This window comes from Gavia stellata, chromosome 5, assembly GCF_030936135.1.
Source record: "Gavia stellata isolate bGavSte3 chromosome 5, bGavSte3.hap2, whole genome shotgun sequence".
Taxonomy (NCBI): Eukaryota; Metazoa; Chordata; class Aves; order Gaviiformes; family Gaviidae; genus Gavia; species Gavia stellata.
This window is the reverse complement of record NC_082598.1, coordinates 36,148,181-36,171,335: the sequence shown is the minus strand read 5'-3', so window position 1 is coordinate 36,171,335 and position 23,155 is coordinate 36,148,181. Positions and strand designations below refer to the sequence as shown.

The window sequence follows — 23,155 nt, the reverse complement described above, 5'->3', positions numbered from 1 at the left end:
TATTCTCCTACTGCCTGATACCTGCTAGTGGAGACATATGACTGATGTTTGTCTTCCTTTGACTTCATTCACACAATCTGTTCTTACCAAGCCCATATATTTCTAAAGAACTTCAAGTGGGGAAAAAAGAACTGAAAGCATCTCATTGATTATATTGGGGTCTTACAGAAGAAAGAGGTAAATGGTCTCCAGTTGGCTAAGCCACAAAAACTTGAGGCTATTGATAAATTCAATGGAGGCAAAAATAAGATAATTTTTTTCTTTAAACTCTTGCAGAAAAAGAAGGACATGGGAGGGAAGGAGTGAAAAAATAGCAGCTTTAGGAAGAACAATTTCTTTCATTTTTATGCAGCTCCTTATGCAGTCAATATTGGTAGTTTTCACTGGTTTTTGCTATGACCTTGGGGTCTCTGTGTGGATAATGGCTGTAAGAGACACACACAGATTCAACAAAACATGAAACTTCATTAGAAGTAGAGCTCAGCCATGACTGGTGCTGATGGAAGTCAATGAAATATTCAGCTGTACTCATTCTCCATGGTACTTTAGGGATGTTAATGTTGACAGAGTGTACCACTTTAGTCATGCCAGGCTCCTTCATAGCTGCAGAAGCTATTAGGAATCCACATTTACTCTGCACTGTGGATTTCCTTATTTTCAAGGACTGGAAAATTCTCATTTAGCAACTATGATATGTGACCAGCACGATTTCCAACAACTTCAGTCTCATTGTGTTGTACTGCCTGCCAGGGTTATTCATGATCAGGCCTCAAGTATGACTAATTCAATTCTGAACTGTGTTTTATAGCTGTTCTTTACCAAACTCTCTGTTCTCAATACGTCTATTTTAACTAGTTAAGAAGAGATGGTAACAATCAATTCTGACTTCCTTTGAAATACATATTTACTAGTATGGTACTTGCAAAAGTTACAGGAAAAAAATGTGAGATTAAAGATAAGTAAGATGGGTCTGATCAAATATTTCATAATTGATATATTAAAGACATTCTCTCTTACATCCATTTGTGATTTCAAGAATAGCTTTGTAATGTCATTAAATTCTCAAAGATGCTCTGCCACAGAGGACTTTATGTCTATAAGCAGAATTCTTTAACACAGAAATCTTACCATTTAGGAAGAAAAATTACGGACTTGCCAAAGACATTAAGCTAAATCATCTGGGATACAACTTTGTGCATTCCTGCTATGAATCTAGTTTGCTTCTTTTAATATTGCAAGGTTAAACTTTAAAAACACATTATGCTCAAGCAATTTTTTTGAGAAAAAGAGAAGCAGAGCAACAAACAACTCAAAGTAGTAACTTTAAAACCAGATCACTGTCAAGACAGACTTTTTTAAGAGTTACACTCACCCTGACAGTTTCATTCAAGTTTTGTTTATTGAGAATTTCCCTTCTAAGAGGATAGGGTATTTCTCAAAATGTCATAGATGATACATTAAAATTCTATGAGAAGAACTAGTTTTGCTGCCACAGAAATTGGAACTTGTTATTGTTTGAAGAGTGGAAATGGAAACTTCCTAAAATGACCTTAGAGTCTATTCACAAAAAGTAATATAAAGCAGCAGAATTAATGTGTTTTCATAAGAAAACAGAATCAACTTTCTATAATACTGGCAGAATTAACAGCATTTTTATCACTTACATGTAACAAAACTATACAGTACAACACATTTTAGATGCAGATTTTTTTTTTTTAAATAATAAAGGAAGGGCTATCTGCATACTGTTTTCTGTTTGGCCAGAATCTTATGATGCATGTATTCACTTACTATAAGGTCTTTTTCTTGGGGAAAAACCCCACATTGCTTAATTTAATAACACCATTGTAATTTATTGCACTAAAAATCTATTAGTTAAAACACACCGTTACTCCAGTTGTCCAGATTACTGTATTTTGTGAATAGACAGCATATTTATCGATCCTTATCACCTACGTAAAAATGTCATCTTTCATTAAGAATTTTGTGGGATGAAAGCTTCTTATAGACGACACAAACAAAAATGGAATGAGAAAGGGTGGGAAATACAGGGAGTAAGGTTGGATAAGAAAATCACAAGGATAGAGGAAGAAAGTTCATCCACCTTGGAAACACAGTGCACTATCATTGTTGTTAGTTGCGTCCATGTCTGGAAAAGAGGCACTAAGAGGTAATCTTCCACAATCATTCTGATACAGTGGGCAATGGATAGCACCATCTTGAGGCAGTGGATGAAAAGGCTGGTGCATGGGACTCTTTTTCAGAGCTTTAAGAGATGAATTCCTTTCTGGAATGTCTGGAAGCAGCTCAGTAATAAGTCTGTGTAATATACTGTTGTCAGGCAAGCTTCCCCTTCTTTTTTCAGCTTTAATTTGGTCACAGATGTCTTTAAGTGCAGAATCTAGTGCTTCAAATACAGATGACTTACATTTTTTCTTTTCAGTTTGTTTTTTAGGAGCTGTACTTTTTTTCCTCCGGAAAGGCACAGGACTGACTAGGAATGCTATCTTAGAGAGGCCAGATTCTACTTCCTGTCTTCTTGGATCTTCAGTGGTTTCTTGTTTAGCCCTTTCATGTTTTAGCATGGTGGTGAAGCGGGTGTAGGATGCTGGACATCGCCCTTTGCAGGAGCTGATGAGATGTCGGTGGTGGTGGTGGTGGTGGTGATGACCTGATCCATAAAAGCTTTCAGATGATGTGAAGGAAAAGTGGTCAAAGTCACTTTCACTACAAAAGGATGAACCCTCTATCTGGATAAAGTCACTGAGGTCAGAAACCACTCCATCTTGATCACTGTCTGAAAAATCCATATGCGATCGTTGTGGCTCATCACTGGTCACTTCAATATGAATTGGCACCAGGGTTTTAGACTTGTAGCTCCGTTGTACCTGAGAGGGATGTCTGCCTTGATTTTCTTCTTCCAGCAAAGATTCAATAGAAAATCGCCTCTTTGGACATAAGCCATTTTTAGGAGGCTCTAGAGTAACAGTTGACAACATTTCATCACCTAGGTTTGGCATTGATTTTGACTTCTGAATTAATTTTTCAAATTCAGATATTCTGGTTGGCACCATGTCTCTGGGCACCTCTTCAGTAGAAGACTCTCTCCAGCCTTGAAGAATAGCTTTGTGCTGTTCTTTTTCATACTGCAGTATTCTGGACTTCACAGAACAAATCACCTCAGAATTCATCAAGTCCTTGCGATTGATGCGGTGCATCTTTTTGTACATTTTTAGGAAACCTGGGGCATCATGTGCAGATCTGTGACGAACTCTTGACCTACTACTGCCACGGCCCTCAACATATGGGGAGGCCCAGTTCATTGAGCAAACTTCTTTGGAGTCCTCCTCACATAACAGAGAGACCATGCTTTCAGACTTGGCCTGTGCATCGGGAAAGCTATCACGATCATCTGTTAACAGATCATCACAGCTACGAGATTTTCTCTTTGGAGAAGCAGTTTCTTCTGTGCTGCTCCAGACTTCTGCATTTTGACGAGTCATTTGCCAGCCATTCTTGTAGCTGATTGCCCTTCTTGAATCATTTGGAACAGCTAAATGTTGTCTGTAAGTGCTACAGTAATCTAATTCATTTGAGGTGTTGTGGTTGTGCACTGAATAACTTAAAAGGGATGGATATACTTTGCTAATATCCCCACCTTTATAATCCATAGAGCAGCATGGTAAAAAAGAGACATTGCCAGAAATTAAAAGATTCAGAAAGCTGGAATTAACATTAGTAAGTATTAGAAAGACTAGAAAAGAGACAGCAATTAATGCATCTATCAACTTAGGTCAGCACATAGGTTGCTACAGCCTGGGGCAGCAGAGCTAACAATTAAGTTACTTTCCAGCTGTAAAAATGTACTCGTGATAATTTGAACATCAAAAAGAATTCCTTATGAATTACGGAGGTTTTCCCCTCCGCAACTCCCCCGCCAAAGCAAAGTAAGAAAACAAGCATGAATATTGATTTTGAAGCAGGTCAACAGACAATAAAAGCTGCAAAGGATTTAAAGATGAAGCCAAACAACAAATCTAGACCTCAGTCAAATATTGACTTATCCACCTGTACATTCTGAAAGAAGCTGTTCAGAATTTTTGGGCTGAATAATGCTCAGAGAGTTCACAGCAACTGCATATTCTAAGATAATTAAGATAAAGAAAAATCTTTATAGAAGATCAAATGGGAAATTTCTCCCAGTTGTTCATAGGTAGCCCGCTCTGTCCCTGTGTGATAGCACTGAAGGGAGTGGTGTTTTCTACAGCTTACTGAGGGCAGAACAAGGTGGCTGAGGAACTGCGATATGGGTGTAAAGGAAGACGTATCAGTTTACTGAGCCTAACCAGCATGTAACAATAACCCTTAGCTTGACTTCCATAACAAAGCCTGAGTTTTCAAGCAAGTTTTAAGACATATTTTTATGCACATGCTAGATCTAGAAGTCACTATGAGACAAATTTGGAACTGTGGTCTCTCATACTTGCACTGAACTTTCAAAAATGGTCTCAAGTGGCCACATTCAGTTCAGGACACATACTTCAAACAGCTCAATCTGCTTTCTAGAACAGCTTGAATCTGGATCAGAAACTGAAACACTTGAGTTCAAAATCCATGCTGATCAAACAGCTTATAATGTGCTGCTTCTTTAACAAAATGGTTAATTCCAAGAGAAGTTAACATTCTAGTAGGTTTCATAATGTTGGGAGAGAATGGAGTGACACAGCTAAGTCACCTTCCAAAAGTTAATTAACTGTGGTAGATGTTCTTAAGCGAAGGACTTTCAAACACAGGAAGTGTTTAAGTCATGGGAAGTGCTCATTATCGCTGGTGTATTCAAAGGTAAATGCAGGTAAATGGAGTTTACCAACTTTTCACCGCCTGGCCTGGTACACCAAATGGATGAGTTTACCCACTTTTTAAATTACTGCTATAACACTGGGTTTAAAATACAATTGCTTTTCCATCACTTCACTCGTAATATTCCTCACTGCTTTTCTTTGTCTGACACATTCTGTTGCAGTCTGGGTATTATGTTCTTTTCAGTGGGAATTTACTTTTACAGAGGTTTATACAGTCCCTAATACAGCTATAGGCTGATTAGAAAGTATAGCTACAAAATACAGCAATTAAATGAATAATAATAACTTAAACAGAAGGAGACATATTGTATACAATATTACTCTCTATATTACTTCCATTGTATGTTTTACTGGAAAACTTTTGTCTTGCTAAAAAAACCCACAAAGTTCCTTGGAAAACAAAGCTAATTAGATTGTATATGCTGCACTAAATACTTCAAGGATTTACAAAATCAAAAATCAGACTATGGATGTGTGCTTGATTAAATTAGGTCCTGATAACTGACAATGTCTAAGACATCGGCTATAGATTTGAAAGGTCTGCTATCCTGGAAACACATCTTTAATCTTATATGCTGTATGTCTTGATTTCTGTAAATACTGAAAATAGTTTTAAAATCACAATAACCTAGTAAGAGAGCAGTGGAGTTAATAAAGCTTTATGGGTTTACATATTATGGTACAAATCATAGTCTTCATTTAGTCAATTTTTTTTTGTTAGAATAAGCAGTTGAAAACGGAAAATCCTTGTTACAAATCCAGCTTTTCAGCTTAAAATTACACCCATACGAATAAACAAGTTAGCCTTTCATGAAGGGCCCAAAGCTGTTGCTTCATACAGTAAACCTCCCAGTGAAGTGCACTGAGCAACAGTTATACAGTTGCATTTACTACCAATGTATTGTACAACACATCATCAGTAGTTTTCTGCTAACAAATATGCTCTCCTCTTACCTTTTGCTCTTGATGGAGAAGAAGGAGACGAGCTAGTTAAAGGCTTTCTAAGGGTGGTGTATGGGCCTTGCATATCCGTACGGCCCAGGCTAGGCCTGTTTGCGTTCTGATCACCGTGCACCCTCTGATGACTTACAGCAGGTTCTGACTTCCTCCTTTTTCTGTAGTCACTCGCGGTACTTGCAGAACTACAGAAATAAGCAGTATTAGCAGCAGTCTAATTCTGAGATCAGAATTCAGGAATTTAAAAAGTAAGCTCATAATTATACTATTGGCTTATAGATTAAACAATGCCAGAACAAATAAATCAAAAATGTGTAAAGGGGAGAAGCACTGGTCTCAGACTCTTACAACATATTTCACAGATAAAAGCTGGATTTCTTCTTCACCTGATTGTTTTAAAGTTTTATACAAAATTGCTGTATCATTTTCATAGTGAAGGCTTTGAAAGAAATGCATCAAAGTTTTTTAGACTATTTTTTGGTACTAGAAGTTCAGCACAAAGATAGAAAAAAGACAGAGACCAAGAACAGATGAGGTAGCATGCTTAGGGAAACAACGCTGAAAGTGCTGCAGGCAGTAAGGTTAAATGATAGATCTGCTGCAGTTGAGACAGAAGCTCAGGGATGTTAGTGGAAAGATCCAGAATACAGCATGGCTTATTTTGAATGTAAACAGCAAGTCCTTGTAAAACAAAAGTAAGATTTACACGTCAGTATCAAAATACGAACGTCCTTTCCATGCATCGCTCTGTTTTGTCAGTAGCTCACAAGTGAATGTTAAAATCTGACTCTTTGTAGTATCTGCTGGCTTCAGGTCATAAAGAAAACCCTCAGGCTGTATAATCTGTAACTACTGAAATCATGTAATGTATTTCTTACCTAGAGGGCCTGTCCAGGCCTTTGTCTGTTGAATAGTGATGATATAAGGAAGCCTGTGAAAACAAATATATGTATCTGTTATAAGTCTGTATTTGAAAAAAGGGTGACAATGTCTGCTTTTCGTGTTTGATTATGATTGTTACTCTGTAACAAATCCCATAAAACCAGATTATGATGATTAACATCCTGGGCACTCCAACATTCATACTGCAATATTTCATGAGAATAGTTATGCAGTTTTTAAAAAGCATCACTAGATTTCATTTTGTATTCTACTTCAGCAATGCTTTTTCTTTTAAAGCACTACTAAATAATGATCCAAAGTCATGCTTCTCTATACCCTTCTCAAAAATAGATACAGAACAGCTGAAATGAACTTTTACTATAAAAAGATAAAAATCTGAAAATAATTCCTTCATGTGCAAGTGAGGTCTGCAGAGCTTCTCCTCGCCCCCAAATACTCACCAAAATCCCACAACCAGTTATAGCCAGCAACTTTTGTAAATCCCATGTTTGTGGCCAGTTGTTGACCACCTTATATTCCTGGTAAGAACAGTTCTTATCACAGAACATTATTCGTTGCTTATAGCATTACGGTAGCATCTACTGCATGAACCCTGGAAGATGGAACGGAGTATTGCTCCGTAATTTTATTATTAATACAAAGTCAACCTTAAATGACCACTAATTATAAGTCAATCATTTCATACGTTTCAAACCTGCAGTCAGAATTAGAAAGTACTACAATTCTGGTAGCTAGGTATGAATTTAGAATGAACTGCATGGTCTCTGGGGTATTTCTTCATGGGTACAAAGCAGTGTGGTTCAAAAGTTAAACTTGTTTTAAGTTCCTGGCATGTCATTTCAGAGCTAACCCGATGGAATGGAAATAGAACTATCATACAGCTTCGTAAGCTGCAGGAAATATTTTTCTCTCTATAGAAGCCTTCTAGAGTTTTTTTCTGTATGGAAAAATCTTTACAGACTTTTCTCTGTACAGAAGGACTGCAGAAGTAATAGCATTCATAGCATGTGTAAGTGGTTTTTTTGTTAGGTATTCTTTTTTCCCAGCGATTTGAATTGCAAGTTCATGAATAGGCCTTCACCCAGATTTGTCAACTGACACTTATGTATACTTCTAGAAGGCACCTGTAGTCTAAGAATATTTAGGAACAGATTTCATGAGACTGCATACTTTAAATGATATTCTAGAGTAACTGCTGAAACTACTTTTACAGGTGGGGCACTATAAAGACAATACAATTGTTCAGTTGGAGCTCATTTGTCAGTAGGCTTTGTTATTCAAGACCTGCATCACATACCAAGTGATCCCATCAGGACACTAACTAAAGTTTTGATCTCTGGGTTATACTGATATTTATTATACTGTGAGGCGGGGAGAACCACACAAACATGACACAATATGGATCAAATGTTATCTAAAACTTGAGCTAAGATAATTTCTGATTTTCTCAGTAATTTTTAACTGTAGTTTTATTTAAATCACATTCAAAATCAGGTAAAAAACTTTCAGGCTTTTGGTAAGAATGGCAGCTGAGATGTAAACAGTTAAAAGATCTTAATAATTCAAAGACTTTAAAGTTACTTTCCAGATAAAGTAAGTCCTCTCTAACTTATTTAAGGTGATCTCTGCATAGGGTTTCAAAATTTTTATTTTTTCTAAACAGAAATTTCTTTGCTTTGTGGACAAGTATTCAAGGATATTCTGTGTTACTACTTATTACTACTATTATTCTCCCTGTTAAATACTGTTATGTTCATAAGCTCCAGTTTGGATCAGAATCACTTGCTGTATAAATACAAAGGTAGAATCCCTCCTGAAGTGACATTACAAATCTGGGATAAGTGATCTATAAAGAATATGCTCACAGCAAAAACCAGTAACATAAACCTGGCCACCAGAAATGGCAGAACTAGGTTCCCGATATTTCTCTCAAGTCATACTTGGCTTAACTTGTAAAACACTGTGGCAGAACTAGCTCTAACATGGATTTTTATTAGATTAAGCATTATAAATATAAGCTGTATCCTATCAGTAGTGTTTATGCATAGTTCTTGTTCCTCTTGATTTCATCAGAAATTCTGAAGGCAACAAATTTTGAAAACAACATTGGGTTGTAACGTTGGCCAACAGGGTTATGGCAACTCTGATGTTTTACCAAGAGAAAGCATAGAACTGGCCTGTAATTGAAGGATTTTAGTTTCTGGCCTACTTCAAGGCTTCTTGGTGATCTTGGACAGTTCAGCATGGCATGGTTTCATCCCACAAACTCTCGTGTGTATTTCATTGTGAGGGAAATCTCAAAGTAAGCACATGTCTAGGAAAAGGGAAAACCAAGGTTTTGGTTATAACTACTTGTCTGTTTTCTTCCAATTTATTTTGAAATGAAATAGACTACTGGACTAAATTATGAAACCATGGCAATTATACCGCTTCATTGTTTTAGTGATTTGTGTGTTTAAACTAGCTAGTCTTTGCATCTCTTCAGAATGGAAGCAATGCAAGACGTAGGTAATACCTCTAAGAGTCATGTGCTCTAGAAGTGATGCGTCTTTGCGAGATTTTAAAGTCTTTTTTAATATTCTATCACTACATTAGAGGTAAAGCTCAGGCAATTTCTCTGCTGCTGCTGCTGTTCTTACTTGATGGATACTGTTAAATTGTTCCTGTCAGAGCTCAATTAGCCCAAACCCTCTAAACTGCTTCCAAACATCAAATGTGATTCTATTGTAATATGCTACATTGTTCTGTATGACAAATATTTTGTTTTATAATAAAATCGGAAACCAAAAGAATAGATTTCCTCTTTTTCTTATCCTTATCCTTCCACTGCTGCACTGTGTCATGGATTTTCAGGTTGTGGAAACTGATGCTAAATTTCAGGCAACATACAGCTCTGCTCCAGTGACTTATGCTATGGATGAAAGAGGGGAGCTAGAAATAAAAGCTCCAAAAATTACTTTACTGCTATGCTAAAAAAAAAGAGCTACTTGTCATGCAGTCATTTTCAGCTCATCCCCATTGGAGGAGACATGATCTATTCATCTGCATCTCATTTACAGTAGAGAATGACATGCATGCAACCCACAGCGTGAGCACTACAGTAGGAAGTAGAAAGTGGCATTAAAAACGTTATCAATGGCAATCTGTCCACCTGCTAGGAATTACTATTGTGTTTATTCCTTATAAATTAACATGTCCTCAAGCAACACTGATCTGTAATTTGCAGCCTGTGTATGAGATCTTCACATAATCTGGGAATTAAGCTGTTACCAAGAGGAGCAAGGTGAGGTAGTGGTACGTAGCTCACGTTCTCAAGGAACAGGGAAGTCTGCATCAGTGATGTCAGGGGGATGGCTCTCTCAGTGGGGCAGGTCTGCTGTAGCAACGGCCTGTTGAAAGACAACTACCAAAATTACTGATCATGTGCCCAGCTTCTCCCAGTGTTAGGTTTGCCTAACTCATACAATGATGTATCCCTTTCCCAGGTGGCTTTTCTGTGCAGTGGTGCTCCACATATGCTTTTTTCCATGATGGGAGAGCACACAAGACTGTGGAATACAATCAAGTTTTATCATAGCATTTGATTTTTTTTGCTAAATTTGCTAAAACCAACCTATTTTTCTGCAAACAAATGTGAAGTTATTTCTTACAAGTTTCATTTTCCTAGCAAAACACAGATTTCAAGGTTTGGGTTTTTTTTTTAATCATCTGTCATTGCATTGTTCTTAGGTGATAAACAAACTATGTATGACGCTTTAAAGTAAAAACTGATAAAAACTAAAAACAGATAATTGTTGACCGAAGTATTCTAAGTACTGTAACCTAGCTCATAAAGTCAATGGACTTAAACATTAGAGAGAAGGGGTACTGTGAAACAAAACCATACCATCTGCTCAAGGAAAGGGGTAAAGAATCAACCCTCCTTTCCACAGGCGGATTAAACAGAAGCCTGTGTTTTGGAGCCAGTTTTGTTATGGAGGTGTGCTGATGATCATCAGGTATTCTCAGACAGACCATAAACCTGCTATTAGCATTTAGAAAATATTATCCCTATTTCATTTCTCAATATTTGGAATGTGTATGGGCCTCATGATGAGTGCATTACTGTTAACCTATTCTGTCTAAACAAAATATCATGGTATTTGTTTTTTAAAATGTATTCTGAAGAAGGTATTTATTTCCAAGTCTTCACTGTTCATATGGTTCATATTTTCAAGTTTTTCTTTACATCCTCTGACAGCTGAAAAGTACTTTATGATAATTCTTCTGTCACTATCCAACTTCAATGATTTTAAGATAAATCTCTGATATTATGAGTTCTGTCTGCAATAAAACCATAGAAGCCAGCAGCAGAGTTGCTCACACCAACAGCTAGTGTAACCACAGTTCTCCTCACATTTCTACACAACAGAGTGAAGCAAAGGCCTCAGGTCTGTGTGCTTTGCTACATTACCCACAAAACACACATTGAGCCTGTTCTGGAAAATGTCAGTGTCTTATTTCAAAACTGGCCACAACTATAAATCTCATCTTTGTTGACCAGTCACGGCCATGGTGAGGAAAGAAACTTGGGCTCACAGGTGATCTCTGTTAGAACTGTTGCATGAGGTGACACAAACATTGCAGATTAATTGTCATTGTGGGGTTTCTTGCGCAGATGCCAACCCCTCCCGGAGACCGTCTGTCACATGATACTGGCCAAACAGCCATGAGGCAGTGATTACTTTCCACCACTTGTAATGGCTCCAGGGCTATACAGACCATGATGTAAATCCCAAGGGCGATGTAGATCCCCATTGCCTCCTATGGAAGGCAATGGGTAAATCACACAACTGAAACCAAACTGTAGAGAACTTCTTTATCCACAGCATTCCCTAGGCCATAAATAGTGTGTTAGTGATCAGCCTAAGGGAGCAAGAAGTGTGTGTCATGTCAAAATTGACTGCTGGGTTACTACATGGCTTTTGCTTTCTGTCCTTGAAGATACTTTTATCACCTTGAATGTAACTTGCCCTTTTGCCCTTTCTTTGATGCCTTCTTTGAAGTTTTTTCTCTGTGAAGGATGATGTATTTTGCACATTCTACAACACTAATTTTTACCACAGGCATATGTTATTATATATAGGCTGTATGGAGTTTATACTTTCTACCCACAGGTAGGGCTGCACTGATAGGTTGTACAGGGGAAAGGTGAAAGCAAACAGTGGACAGGGTTGTTTTTTACTGCCAATAGTGGGTACCACTGTTTGTAGCTGTCCGGTCAGCTCTGGGGCATTTATTGACCCATGATTGCTCCAAGCCACGGGTGGCCCCACAGAATACACCTCCCGCACTGCCCCATCTCCAAAGCTAATTAGGCATCTTCCAGACTATTCAACACTGCCCAGGATGGATAAAGACTGACTGACAAAAATGATTAAATATTGGAGACAACCACTCCAAACTACCAAATGCAGACTCTGTTGAATATTTTGATTCGGTTCTACTAAAAAAATAATGTATTTACAATTAAGCCATTGTTTCAGTTGTTTTCATGCATCAAGGCTCTAATGGTAACTGAAAATGAAGTTAGGAAAAGTAGGCAAAAGCTGTAAACAACAAACAGGATTGTTTGCATGATGGTTCTAATACTTTAACAAGTTATTTGGAATATTCCCCCCCCAAATATTCAATTTGCTGTAGTTTGTGAACATGATTTATCATATTCAAAGATTTAAAAAGTTTCAAAATAGAAGATAAATGCCTTTGTAAATGAAACAAAGAGAAAACCAGTATTACTTCATAGCCATTTTACCCAGACCTACTGAACATGATAATATTTCAAATAATCATGCTAGGGCTTTTAAATTGTCTTCTCTGATATATTGAGTATTCTCCAGTATGAGTGAAGGCCTAGAAGCTTATTGTCTCAGAGAACTGGGCCAAAATTTCACAACCATGAGGTTTTTCCAGATTTATAGACCTTAAAACCAAACCAGAGTAACTTGCAAACAATTAACAATTTAAGGCCATGATTTGTGTTTAATTTTTGGAAAGGTTACAGAAGATGAGAGTGAGTCATGAATGTGAACGAAGTAAAGCCACCATATGAAGTAAAGTTGTCATTATAGGATTCACTGCTTTTTTCCCTAACACTCTAAAAATGGGGAGGGAGGGAAGAACGAATGAAAGCCTGAATCTCTCCCACTCAGAGTAGGGCAATGACAGACAGCCCACTACCTTGATGCATTTTATTTGGAGTAATGACAGTGACTGTCAATCCTGCAGTTATAAATTTACAACAGGATTATTAATTGCTGTATTTCCTGATTAGCAACCTTAGTCATAAATACTTAATTGGAGAAACGATAGCTTAGCCATAAAGGCTTTCACTTGACACATAGAATTTGCGGTCAGATATTTTAGTAAAAAAATACTAGTGTGCTGGTGTATTAATCGTGTCTGAAAGCAATGCACTTGCCCAACTCTGAAGAAGTGGGAATTTGTCAAAGAGTTAGAGACGTATGGGCTGTTGTGTAATTCTGAGTGTTAATCTCTGAGAAGTTTTGGGGATAAGGACTCACAGTTCCTAGGATAATAAGATCAACATCCATATGCACTAGTGATCTGGAAAGATATGAAGACAAAGATACAATGATTGTGAATAAGAAACATCTCACAGCTATCAGAAGGAAACCAGTAAATTTTAACAAAATTAAGACATAAATGGCAAGCACTCCAACCCTTCTTCCCAAGAGAATCATCTGAACAAGAATCATTCATTTACCTCATTGGAAACACCAGAAGAACTGTCTTGAACATAGTCCAAAAGCTTTTTAGGTGGCTGCATCATAAAAGCAGAAGTGTAGAGATGAAATGGAGTAGAATCAATGGCAGCAAGGAATGAAACATGTGGAGAAGGTGACACAGTTAGAAACTAAGTGTTGACAATGTCAGATACAAAGAGTGACACATACGGGTGGAATGGAAGGAAGAATGTGTTACAATATTTTTAAAATTATAAGCATCTTAATAAAATGTTAGTAACTTTAGGTGGTAAAATTTACAACTGGAATGGTTGAATCAATACTAGCAGTTTTTAATACTGATGAGACAGAAGAGTGTAAGGCATCACAGTTACGTTCTGCTGGGGAAATCTCAATATACTTTATCTTACAGGAGACACTATTCTCAGGTTATCATTATCAGTAAAAAACTGTTGACATATTGTTCACCAGAAGAATGTATCTATCTGCACTGTTTCTGCCCACCTAGAGGGAGGAATGACAAAACAGCTTGAATGGCTAGATAAAAGGAGATAAAAGGTAATCAGTGAAAATGTGATACATTATAGACCACTGGACAACAAATTAAACCCAGATGTATTTAACTTCTTTTTTTTTCAGGTGGTATTCAGTGGGTAATTTTTTGAAATGTTATGATTAAAAAAAATAAATTAAAAAGTTTTAGAAGAATGTATATGGTTTGCTTTCTCTTCTGCTCTCAATGAAGTAGCTGGGAGTTCCACTTTTAGCTTATGGCCAGCTACAAAAAGGGACTAAGGTACCTGGCTCCCATAGTGCCCTCCAAGACCCTGTGTCAAGTGCTCAGGCTCCTCATGTAGCCCAGCATGTCAGCAATTAGCACGCTGAGGGGGGCTCCAGAGAACTGCTAGCTAACAGGGAAAGATACGAATGGGAATGTTTTAAATCCTGATACTCTCAAGCTCAAATGCCATGTCTATTTGGGATTTCCTGGCTGTGGGCAGGTGCTTTTGTTTTTCTTCCTCAAGTTGCCCAGGATCCTGGGGAGCTATGAGAATACTTAACCAGACTGAGGGAACACTTCGGTTTACTTCCTGCCTTTCTCTGAGGGGATTTGAACTCACATCTTCCACCTGTCTGGGAAGTACTCTAACCACCGTGTTAGACATTCATTCCTTTGGATGAAGACATTTGTCTTCCTTTTTCCTGAAGATGTTAGAGTGTACAGGAAAGAATTTGAGCTCCACGGGGCCAGAGAGGGTGTGCGCAAAAGCAAGAGCAGGTGCATCTCCAAACTAGTCATTAAAGTACTGTGCAGGGAGGAAGTGAAATCTAGTTCTCAGTCTTGCTTCAAGGACAACGTTACTGTTTCATCCTTGTATAAAATATATAAACAGCCTTTGGTGCTTACATCCAATTAAGCCTGTGGTATTTGCAGAAGAATTGCAAGTGCCTAGGCAACCAAAGGTGAGAAACTGAGGTATCTCTGATGTTTAGGTGTTTCAACCAAATGGAGCTTTTCAGGTTCATAATTTTAAACTTAAATTCTTGCAGTAGGACTAAGGTAGCACCTGTTTGCCGGAGTCCTTTTTTTGGGCCTGGCTATTTGTGAAAATGGGAGCAGAACTGAAGTCTGTTCCAGCAGGTGTCCAGCTTGAAAACAGAGCAAACTCGTTATCTCTGTGTTCAGGTACAAAATACATATTCTGCATGTATGTATATAAGAGATGAAAAAAAGGAAAAAAATCTCAGTATTTACTGCCATAAGCAATTTGTATACGGCTGCATGCTTTTAAATTTAGACACATTCCTTCAAGAAAAATACATGATTTGTAACTTAGCATCCCTAATGCAAACTGACATGTTTTTCTGTTCTGAAAGATCGTTAAAAAATAATCCAGCCAAATACAAAATATTTAGGGAGACCAGTAAACATCCCTGTTTAACATGCAATTTGTCTTGTTCTTAAATATTTACACACTACTATTTCTCTAATAGGTAGTCCGTATTAAAGCTATTAAAGCCACTATTCTGGCAAGTTAAGGGTCCACTTGAAAAATAATAGTTATATGCATGAGATGACTTTATTGACCTTTCTCAAAAAAAACATATTAACTTTACTGATGTACGTTTGCTGAATTTGGTAATCTGTAAATTCCTCATTATAAAAATATTTTTCCTAATGTTTAAATATTAATATTCTGTCCTCACTTACCGGACATCCAAACTCCAGTTCTGAAAAGAATTTATACCAGGGTTCGTTTTCTAAATCTATGTCATCTGGGTTTATGCGATCAGTCTGGAGCAGTTGTGAAGGAAAAGGGAAGGAAAAGGCACACACTGAGCGAAGTGCTAGAAATGCCATGTCACTTTAACAACACACACACGCAAACACAAAACAAATATGGGGAAAGGAATGGAATAAAATCAAAGAATGAAGATGGTATTTAAGAGAATACTCTTGTTCAAGAGCTGTCATTGACTGGTAGCTTTAACACTTTTCTTTTTGTTGCCGTTCTTCCAATAACTGGAAGATGTTAAACATTTTAAAATTACTTTTTAAAAACTAAGATGGCTCTTTGACCACTTCTGTAAACATCACTTAAGTACATTCAATGCTACTAAAGATTTCTTGTTGCGAAGATGGTTTTAATGATTGTCATCTACAGCATAGGCAAGAAATTGCCCATCTGATCAGCAATAAAGACATAATTTTGTCACTATTGCTTTTGGTCATTCCTTGTCTTCTCACAAAGCATGCTAATTCTGGATCTTGCTGTCTTGAAGCAAGTGCTGAGCAGAGATTATCAATATGCATCATGCAGGCATGACTATATTAAAAAGCCACTTCAGCATATGAAATGGTACTGGTATATTTTAAATCCTATGGTCAGAAAATAGGGAACAAAAAATTATGCATTCCATAATATTCGTTTTAGCTGTATTTTGTAATGCTTTATCTCCCACAGCCTTGTTGACATAATGAAGCATTTTTTTCCACATTGTTTTCATCTGAAAAGTCTCACAGCAAAGGGATAAAGTAGCAATTGAAGATGGCATTAAGAAATTTTTTCAATGAACAGAAGAATAATTGACAGATTTATTCAAGTAGCATGAAAACATGACAGTGCAAAACAGTAGAGCTCCCAATGGGATATCTAATCAACTGTAAACTTGGCTGCATTAGTTATTTTCTAAACAGCTCCAGTTCCTTTGTAGGATCTGATGTAAGTTGTCATGCAGCACAGAATTACAGTGAACTGTTGGCTTAAAGATCACTGAAACAGAGAAAGCCTCTCGTTAAAGATATTTCTGAGTTTAAAATTTGGTCCTCCACAACTGTAATTATCAGAACTTAGACACTAACTACGGTGTGAAGTAGAAAGCAATCCTCAAAGAAGACAACAGGGTCCTGCATAAAGAATGATACTGGTGATTAAGTATGTAACACTTTTTCCTCCTGAGTCAAGCTGTCACCACTACACCAGAGCAATCACACACAGCTATTTCTGTTTTCTGCAAGAGATAACACCGTACTCTTGACCATTTCAGGTAATTAAACATCTTACAGCACTTTTTTTACTGCCTTTGATTTTACTGGAACAGACTGTCAGTTTTGCTCTGTTGAAAGGTCAACAGCCCTTTTGAACTACCTTGGTGCTCACATACCTATGAGCTGTTCATGCAGTATCTGGACACCAACTGTTGTTTTATAGATTTATCTTCACAATGTCCCTTTCAAGTAAGGGAAGTATTATTCCTGTGAACAGAGTGGGAATTGAATGCCAGTGATGAACAACTTGCTGTGCTCCATAGCAGGGTTAGGAAGTGAATCTGCTCTGGAGTTTTGCCCTTACATTGCCACCATCCACAGCCATAATTCAGCACTGCTAATGACAACTGTTTCAACTCAACTCTACATACACAAGTCTTTAGTAGAAAAACACTGCTCAAATTAGTTTCATGAACTGACCAGTAAAGATTTGTGACCTTAATGGAGACTATAATCGATTTAAGAAAAAACACATGATTCTCGTCTACAGAGAGATGAAGGCATGAGGGCAAAAAATGACAGATTCACAATGCAGAAGATAACTTCATTGGACATGAACTTGATTCCCACTACAGAGAATGATTGGCGCATTCAGAGTTTTTTGCTTACCTTAAAAAAAACAATCCACAATTTAGATCTGGATTATCTGAGAAGACAGTACTAAACAACTGATTTTTCATCTTTTCTCCAAACTAAGTTACAGTATATTCAAATATTTATAGTATGTTTTCATCTTTATATTATACCAATGATTTAATTTGCACAGACAGAAATGTTAATATCAACAATTGGGTGCATCTACATAAAATAAATAAATAAATCCCTTGAAATGCATATGGTGTGGAAATTGTGGCGCTGTTGGCACTACAAATCCAGGCCTACTGACATTACTTGCTTGGGTAACCAGTGTCACCCTTGTGAGCCTCAAAGTCCCCTGGATAGCAGCAGCCCCACACCTACACGTTGATGGACCAGCGTCCCTTCTTGCAGGGAGCCAGAACACACCGTCAGATAAGCTGGGCTTCCACCCAGCTAGACAAGGAGATAAAAATGAGAATGGGAGCTGGCTCCCCATTCACCTTCAAATACTCTCACAATTAGTTGAAAGCTTAAAACCCCCCACATTTCTGCTTGTAAAGAAAAAGACAGAAATAGTGTATTTTATGTAGTTTCTAAGTTTTTGAGTTGTCCTCATGTAGTAGCGTGCAAATAAAATGAGAGCATAAGAACGCGTGTAAAACTCCGTGCACACAAGTCCTGCTTTTATTTACAGCTTGAACCACAGAGGGCAGCAAACGAAAAGAAACTGAGCACTAAAGTCTGCAAGTTCACTGCTGCCTGGCAGTTCTAGGGAGGACTGTGCATTCCCTGTGCTACCAAGTTCAATACACAGGCAATTGATATCGCTTGCCTTTCAGATTCAATTCTGCTGATGGACCTTTTTCTATTATTTCCCCTTCTAAGAGACTTAAAATGAACAAATCGTTTTGACTTGAAAAACTGAACTTGGCTTGGTCTCACAAAGTATCTCCCAAACTGCTTGAATAGAAGTTAAAAGCAATAAAGTAAATTCCCTTTTTATGACTTGTCAGTCAAACCAAGTCATGTTCCTATACTGTATCCTTCATCTAGTCATTTAGTAACATTTTCATCGTTTGTTGAAGATACATTATTGAAGACCAGTAATTTCACTCTTTTTGCCATTTGTATCACATGGTCAACATAGCACTGCATCAACATACTCAAGTATAGAAGAACACTGACGTAATTTAAAAAAATTCCATCTGTAGTGTTGCATGCAGCTTTGCCTGTCCTTGATTTGACATACACAGGTAGACACTCACAGGTAACAATCAGAAGTGTGCATTTAAACTGGTTCTTACACGATTTGCATGGTCAAGTTAATATTTTGCATTTGCAAGTTCAGAAACCATACTGAAGCCTCTTTGCAACAATGGACTGAGATGTCTATTGGAAATTTGGCTTTGGCATTTTATTAAGAGTTTGCTCTTGCTTTTCCTTTTTTCTTTTTTTGGACTACTTTTTAATAGCTGTTGTAGCTCCAAGTCCACTACCAGATTGACTTAGTCCTCCGTATCTTTATGAGAAGGCATATTTTTAAATGTCATATCAAAACATACCTACATGTAGACTCTCTAACTTCTTTTTAAAACACACTGAGAAAATTTTTTTAGTTGACAAAGTGTTACTCAAGTAACTCAGCTAACACTGAGTAGAATGTTCTGATAACCAGCTTGAGGTGTCAAAGGGGACCAAACTTGCATATTCTAAAAAAAATTTCAAATTGTCCACCACAGTAAAAAGCCCAAAACCCAACGGATGTACATCATGGTGCAAGCCCAGTCTATTTCTGGTATTTGACAAAACAGTAATGTTTTTAATTTATTCTGATAATGAAATCCTGTTGCATATAAACTCAGTAGAAAATTTGTATACTGAACATATATAAAAAAATCCAGAGCTAAAATTTAACCTGACAGTTTTATCTGACTAGCACATGTGTATTTTCATGCTTAGACTAAAACACCTAATGAAAATAAAGGCAGCTATTGCTTGTCCCAATTTTACAAACTCTTTCTTTACAGTAACACCAAGTTTTTTTCCTTACTTGCTTTACTGCAGAAATAAAGAAATGCACATGTATGAAGGAATTACTTCATATATACAAGGTTGAAACTAGTAAAGAATAAAAATTTAAATTCATATTCACATGAGTAAGATTAAATTATTACACTGCAATTTACTTATTTAATTATTACACTGCAATTTACTTATTTACTGAAAGTTAACACCCATTTTAGGAAACAAATCCATGGTTTAGACCATAGTAGAGAAAAAGAAGAGTGTTTTATTGAATTGCAGACATTGGAGATGGAAACATACACAAGAAGAATTTACGTACCACCTTACCAGTACTATGTTATTAGAAGAAATGGTAATGTTTTAGGGGCTTATTGAAATACGAAGAAAGGAGCTGCCACATCACTGCTTGGAAGACCATTCAACAGCTTAATGTCACTTACTTTTAGTTGTAATCTCAAAGGACCAATCCTAAGCCTCTCCTTTTTGTTGATGTTTTATACTCTTGCAAGTTCAAATTACCAAAGAAAAAACATTAATTTTCCGTTTCATGATAGAAGGCTGCTACTTCTGATGATACTGCAGCTTGAAATTACACTAATCTTTTTATACCCATAACAAAGATAATCATCTATCCCTAACCGATCTATCCATTTAGCATTTATTACTAGGTCATTTTTTTTAGGTTTATTATTTCCCACATTCTATTGACCTACTGAATGAGGATCTGCTGAATAATATTTCCCACTAAATGTTAGTTTTACATTGAACATCATTTTATTATATTGTTCCCATGTTTCTACTCTCCACACTAATCACAACTGGTTCCAATGTAGTACCTATGTCAGTAAAGGGAATGCTGATCTTTCAAACCTCATCTGCCCTGTTTATTATCATATAAGGTAGCTGTAAATATATATATATATATTTTTTTTTTTGGTAGATCATTTTGCCATCAAAACTGCAATCCTGTAGACATGGAAATGATTTAATTTCAGCATAAAATTTCAATATTTGGAGTGCTGGAGAAACTCCCTTTGATTTTTTTTTTTTGTTCTGGCAAAACTAATAAAGTAAGAATTGGCAAAACTAATAAAGTAAGAATTTCTAGTTCAGATGCTATAAATGTCCATCTTTTATAATATTAATGAACTATATTTATTTTTATATTCCATATTTCGATTAATATTTTCTTCCAGTATCATCAGAACATTTTTTCAGACATTAAAAATAAAATCTTGTAAGATTATCTAGATGAAAGACTTAAATCATGCAATACTAACACAGCTGAGAATTTGGAGTTTTCATCTGAATTTGGAAGTAATGCTTTGTTTTCAGATGTCAGCTTCTTCTAGACACACAGAAAAATCTTTTGACCTGCTCTGCTGATCATTCTTTAACAAGTCGTGAGTTTTGCTTTCCATATCCCATTCAATAAAAACAAGGAAAACAAATGCTTTAGTGAAACCAAATCTCTTTCTTTTTGTAACATGATCCAAAGGACGTGTCTAAATACATAATGCTAAACATTATCTTTATCCACAGCAGAAATTCCAGACTGATAAAACTGTGATAACTCACTTCAACTATTTTTATATCAGTTAATAACATTACACTAGCGTCAGCACAACTTTAATCTCTTGTATTCTACATTAATTCCTGTTTTCCAATCTTTTACAGCTCTGAATCATACAAAAACAAAAAATGTCTCCATTCTGTCAATGAATATTATTTCCTCAGCTTTTAAAATTTATTCTATGAAGAGATGTTTCCTTACATTTACATCAGTTAAGTCTAAACTTCTAGTCTAAGCTTCGGATGATAAAGTATGATCTTGCCCTTGACTGATGCTGCTCAGTAAATACAATGTGACTAAGGCTTTTCTGCATGAAAATATTTTAAGGACCAAACAAAGCTCAAAATCCAACCTCTTGACTGAGAACATCAAAAATAAAATGCATAAGCAAGTTAAAAAAAAGGCTTCAGGAACAGTCAGCAAAGCTCACTTTTTTGTCATTTCATTAGTTCACTAAAATCAAAAAATTGTATCTATGATCATGTTCATCAGCACTGCAATTCCTATGGGAATTATTTTTTTCACATTACATCAGTAGAAAATGCAATTTATTAGAAAAGTGGGCCATTCTTGAAACATCACTGTAATTTTCTTATTTTCAACTAGAATCTACTGTTATTCTTTGACATTGGAAAGGCTGGTAAATGACCTCAGTGTGTATAATGCAGGCATAGCAATCCAAAAAGTGCTCAGAAAAAATGCCATCACCTTTCAAATGTAATTATTTGTTAAGTTCAGCTTCACAATAAATACTAAATCCCATTTAATTATATTGATTAATTAGCAGTTCATACAGAAATGCCAATTTCCTCTTTGAAAAATGCATCAGTTCTGCAAGAACTTAATTTCACAGAAACACAGTTTTGTATTTTCTAGCTAACGAAAATTATATTCCCGCAAAGACCACAAAAACACAAGGGAAAGGTGCCCAGTACAGGTGTTTCACACATACTGTGTATTCTGGAATTCAATTATTTGCTTAATTTATTTTAAATTAGTAAAATAAACTCTGTGAACAAGCATGTAATACAGTAATACAGAAGCAAATAATAATCCCGTAGGGATTACATAAATCCCTTCTTTAAAACTGGACTCCCTCAACCATTCCAACCTCAAAGTAAAAGCCCAAGAAAAGAAAACATTGCCATTGATATATAACGGTTTACCTAAAACACAAAAGTCTTGCGACAGCACAAAGGTAAATTAGAAAGGCTGGGTGACTGTGTCTTACAGCAATTGAAAACTTCTGTTAATGGTCGTTTTGCATGCATTAAGCATAGCTTTATCAGACATGCTTGTGAAAATTCCACAATTGCAATCATTATTCAGAAAGCAGGAATAAAGACTTCTAATTACACGTGAATGAACAATCAGTAATCACAGAGTAATTGGGGCTGGAAGGGACCTCCAGAGGTCATCTAGTCCAACCTTCTACTAAAAGCAGGTCTAATCAGATCAGGTTGCTCAGGGCTGTGTCCAGGTGAGTCTTGAACACCTCCAGAAATGGAGATTCCACAGTCTCTCTGGGCAACCTTGACCAGTATTTGGCCAAAATCTCCTTAAGTGTACAATTAGGCACATCCTGAAAATGCAAATAATTTATTTTTACGCACTAATTAATCAGATCTCATATGTGCTGTTAATACTACTGAAAATGAGTGCTGGAGATACCTGCCAATTAGAAAAAGCAGCTTCCATTAATTCACAGTTCTGCTCATCATCCATTAGGTTTGCACAGTGGTGGTTTGATTTCTTGGAAATACCAGAAGATCTAAGTTTAGCAAATAAGCCAAACTTGCATTTTCAACACAACCATCAGAAAAGAGCAAAGACAAATTGCTGCAAAATCATATTTGAAAAAGGACCTTCAATATTCATCTAATTAGTTATAATCAGTAGTAAATAATAAAAAGATGACCTCTCACCAAACCTCTTTATTGTATTACCCATTTCACTTATG

The 23,155-nt window shown here is 36.5% G+C and overlaps 1 protein-coding gene across 13 annotated transcripts in view; it reads right to left on the bottom strand.

Annotated features, from left to right (window-relative positions):
• Nucleotides 1–23,155, bottom strand: part of SORBS2 (sorbin and SH3 domain containing 2) — a 192,436-nt gene that overhangs the window by 26,375 nt on the left and 142,906 nt on the right. For 5 of the 13 annotated variants that reach the window (XM_059817370.1, XM_059817371.1, XM_059817372.1 and 2 more), the window contains 3 exons: nt 6,698–6,750; nt 5,817–6,004; nt 2,105–3,658 (listed from right to left, as the gene is read on the bottom strand). In XM_059817370.1, coding sequence (XP_059673353.1) covers nt 2,105–3,658; nt 5,817–6,004; nt 6,698–6,750 — 1,795 coding nt within the window. Of the gene's footprint in view, nt 1–2,104; nt 3,659–5,816; nt 6,005–6,697; nt 6,751–13,488; nt 13,546–15,680; nt 15,765–23,155 lie in introns of all 13 variants that reach the window. The other 8 variants (XM_059817367.1, XM_059817368.1, XM_059817373.1 and 5 more) reach the window with 5 other exon arrangements.